Source organism: Sinocyclocheilus rhinocerous, unplaced genomic scaffold (genome assembly GCF_001515625.1).
Source record: "Sinocyclocheilus rhinocerous isolate Xijiao unplaced genomic scaffold, SAMN03320098_v1.1 scaffold4515, whole genome shotgun sequence".
Lineage (NCBI taxonomy): Eukaryota > Metazoa > Chordata > Actinopteri > Cypriniformes > Cyprinidae > Sinocyclocheilus > Sinocyclocheilus rhinocerous.
This window is the reverse complement of record NW_015636038.1, coordinates 162,229-162,932: the sequence shown is the minus strand read 5'-3', so window position 1 is coordinate 162,932 and position 704 is coordinate 162,229. Positions and strand designations below refer to the sequence as shown.

Genomic DNA, 704 nt, shown 5'->3' with positions numbered 1-704 from the left:
GGTCAGAGGGACACACGTGACGACGCTTATGAGAGAAACCTGAGGATGGCACAGACGCTCACTGTTCTTATCTGTTTACTGCAGGATTTTCTAAAAGATTCATGTTTTACACCAGACTGTGGAGGTCAGGTCTGTCACATCGTAATATATGGCTTGACGGGTCCCGAACACCTGCGAGGGCAGCTGGAGGAGTTTGAGGAGCAGTATGCCGGATCAGCACACCGGAGCCACTACCAGAGAGTCCTGGACAATAACCCCGACCCCACTAAAGAGAGTTTATACGAGTACGTCTCGCCTGTGCTTCTGCTCTCCGCATGATTGTGACCGGTGTTGGGGTAATGCATTACAAGTAGCGCGAGATACGTAATCAGAAACCAGTAAATATAGTTAGTTTTTTTTATATAAGTATCAGCAGTTTCCCATGTATTGACTGACAACTCTCCTGTGTCTTACTCAATTTCCTTTTTATTGAAGAAATTAAAGTATAACTAATGTAATTTGTTTTTAAAGATTTTATTAACTATAAACTTATGCAGTTATGCTAATTCAGAAGGAAAACGTTGTTGTCAGTGGACAGAAATATTACCCCGACAAGCCAATGTAACCATTTCTGTAAATCTGCAACAAACAAATATACAGAGGTCCTTTTTTTATTAGTGGCCTACAGAACATTCTCAAAACAACCTAAGAGGACAGTTAAAAAG

The 704-nt window shown here is 41.2% G+C and overlaps 1 protein-coding gene across 1 annotated transcript in view; it reads left to right on the top strand.

The window, feature by feature from the left end:
- Positions 1 to 84: 84 nt before the first annotated feature.
- LOC107747610 (E3 ubiquitin-protein ligase TTC3-like) overlaps positions 85 to 704 on the top strand; it is a gene marked incomplete at its 5' end in the record, with an annotated part of 6,880 nt that continues 6,260 nt past the window's right edge. The window contains one exon of the mRNA XM_016562210.1: positions 85 to 284. Within this exon, the coding sequence (XP_016417696.1) occupies positions 85 to 284 (200 nt within the window). The remainder of the gene's footprint in view (positions 285 to 704) is intronic.